A 2276-nucleotide genomic window follows, 5' to 3' on the forward strand; every position below is an offset into this window, starting at 1 on the left:
CTTCCCACATAAAGCCCAGAGCTGACGGCTCTGAAACAGCCTGTCCCCGAATTCCTGACTGCAGGATTCCTAACACCTACCCAACGCACTAGGGTGCTTCATATGCAAACACCCACAAAGGCAGGCAGGTCACGACACAGCTCTGTCAGCATGTCTGAGCTGCAGATTCGGGGCAGGTCTCACACGCAGGGCAGATGAGGAAACCGAGTATTGCTGTGAATCAGTGCTTGTGAAGTGACGGTTATTTTTATACCAGTGTTTCCTGAGCATTTAACTCGCTGTACCGCTGCCATGTGCGGAGAGCAGAACTCCCGAACAAACGCACGCTTTTGATCTCTGTTATCACCACAGCCTCCTCTGTCCCTTCCCGCCCCAGAGAAATTCAATAGTTCTCAACACGTTCAGCTCAGGAAGAAGGGCTGGGGTAACTCTTGCTGAAATCCTACAGGGGAGCTCCAGGGCACCCACCGCACGTGGGATGCTCAGACTTCTAGGATCCTCACTCTCTGCAGTGCAGCCACATCTCGGAGAGGAGGACGTGCTATTGGAATGAGCCTTACCCCTCTCCGTAACGACCAGCACCGTCTGGGGAATGTTATGGTACACGTCCGGAGGGTTCTTCACGCTGCAGATGAACGTCCCGTTGTCGCTCAGCTCTGGGCTTTCGATAGCAATGGAAGCATCGCCCCTGGCAACGCTCCCGAGCCAGGATATCCTGTCTTTGAACTTTCCCACTGCCGTTGGGTATGGGACAGACTGGTAATGAAAAACCTAAAGGGAGACAGAGACAATAATTGTGCCAATAAAACACTAGTCTGAGAAAGCACAGTAAACTCCTGTGATTCTGAGTCAGCCCCATTTCATTAGATATCCAACGCTTTTATATGCCAGCCTCAGCTCTCAGATGCCACCGCTGCCATTTGCAGATCTTCAGTTGAGAAGCAGAGCAGGCTTCTTGTCTCGTGTGAGACAGAGCATTGCAGTTCCTCAGGTTCTGCTTGCACTTTGGCCCTTGCTGTCCTACGAGTAGTGACTTAGCAGACCTCGCTTCATATAAGCATCACCCTTTTGTTCCAGAAACAGGGACGCTCCTAAGAGTTCAGACTCCTCGGGCAGCACAAGTCACTGATAATCTGTAAAGATGTGCATTTTCTGCTTCCACCTTGAACGAGAGATTTTCAGTGGGCTCTCAGACTTATTTATTTATGCTTAGATTTCAAAACGCTGCCAACAAAACAGCAAGTAGCAGCCCATAAACCTTAGAGGCTGTCATCAGACTGTCATTGCACACATGTTCCTGCCGCTCCAAGACACATCAGCAGCAGCCTGCGTGCCAGAGCTGCTAGGGTACAGCAGCCTTCAAGAAAGCCACCCATCAAGTGCTTCACAGCCATTCTATACATAGCCACAGCAGACAACGCAGCACTTGTGTCAAAACCCACAGTTTATCTGCTTTATATCATGACACTGTGCTGCATTTACATCGAATAACTTTTGCCCAAAGAAACACTAAAGCCATTTCACATCGGAAAGAAGGTGACAATGAGAGTCCCAAAGCGATGAAGCAGCACAGCAAGGCAAGCAGAAGAAACATCATCAGATCCTCAGCATGCAGAGGCCTCTGTGAGAGAAAAAGACTCTGTGTTGCACTTACGGACTCCATCTGGCCACCTGTGAGGGGCCGGTACGTCCAGTCCACTGTCAGGCTGTCGCTGATGGGAGAGCTGGATTTGAAGGAGCATTTCAGCGACGCTCGTTCACCGACGAAAGCTCGCACTTTAGGACTGGCTTTAATTTCCAGGAGACACCTGCCAGAACAAGCACAGAAGACAAGGAATGGATTCCTGTTGTCTGTGAGGGGCAGGGGTGATGATGTCCCGAAGGCACGCACAGGTCAACCCCAGGCCAAGGGCTGAAGGGCAGCAGCAACCACCTCCCTCATAACCAAGTTTAAAGAGAAGCAAGCAACTTCTGTAATCTATTCTCTGTGAGATTGGAACTAGCCTCAGTTAAAGTATTTATCTGGAAAATACAACCAAGAGCCTACAGATAGTTAGACTGGAAGGTAATGAGCTGGAAAACCTGGCTCTGATGAGCTACTAAGTGCCAGCTGTAGACTACTTCAATCTGCCTGCCTTGCCCAAAGTAATACAGTCAGGGAATTGCACCTGCATCGGGTCAAGAGTCACCCCGCAGCAGCAAAGGACTCTGACTCCTCGTTTCCAGTGTGCGCCCCAACTTCTGCCCCGCTTGCCTCCTGCGATGCTCCCCCCGGG

General features: G+C 50.7%; 1 protein-coding gene across 1 annotated transcript in view; it reads right to left on the reverse strand.

Moving 5' to 3' along the window:
- The window catches only part of MPZL3 (myelin protein zero-like 3), a gene marked incomplete at its 5' end in the record, with an annotated part of 4952 nt that extends 3144 nt beyond the window's left edge, over window positions 1–1808 (reverse strand). Inside the window, 2 exons of the mRNA XM_010191162.1 lie at window positions 561–771; window positions 1655–1808. Coding sequence (XP_010189464.1) covers window positions 561–771; window positions 1655–1808 — 365 coding nt within the window. The remainder of the gene's footprint in view (window positions 1–560; window positions 772–1654) is intronic.
- Between the last annotated feature and the right edge of the window lie 468 nt (window positions 1809–2276).

Source organism: Mesitornis unicolor, unplaced genomic scaffold (genome assembly GCF_000695765.1).
Source record: "Mesitornis unicolor isolate BGI_N332 unplaced genomic scaffold, ASM69576v1 scaffold32430, whole genome shotgun sequence".
In the NCBI taxonomy this organism is placed as follows: domain Eukaryota; kingdom Metazoa; phylum Chordata; class Aves; order Mesitornithiformes; family Mesitornithidae; genus Mesitornis; species Mesitornis unicolor.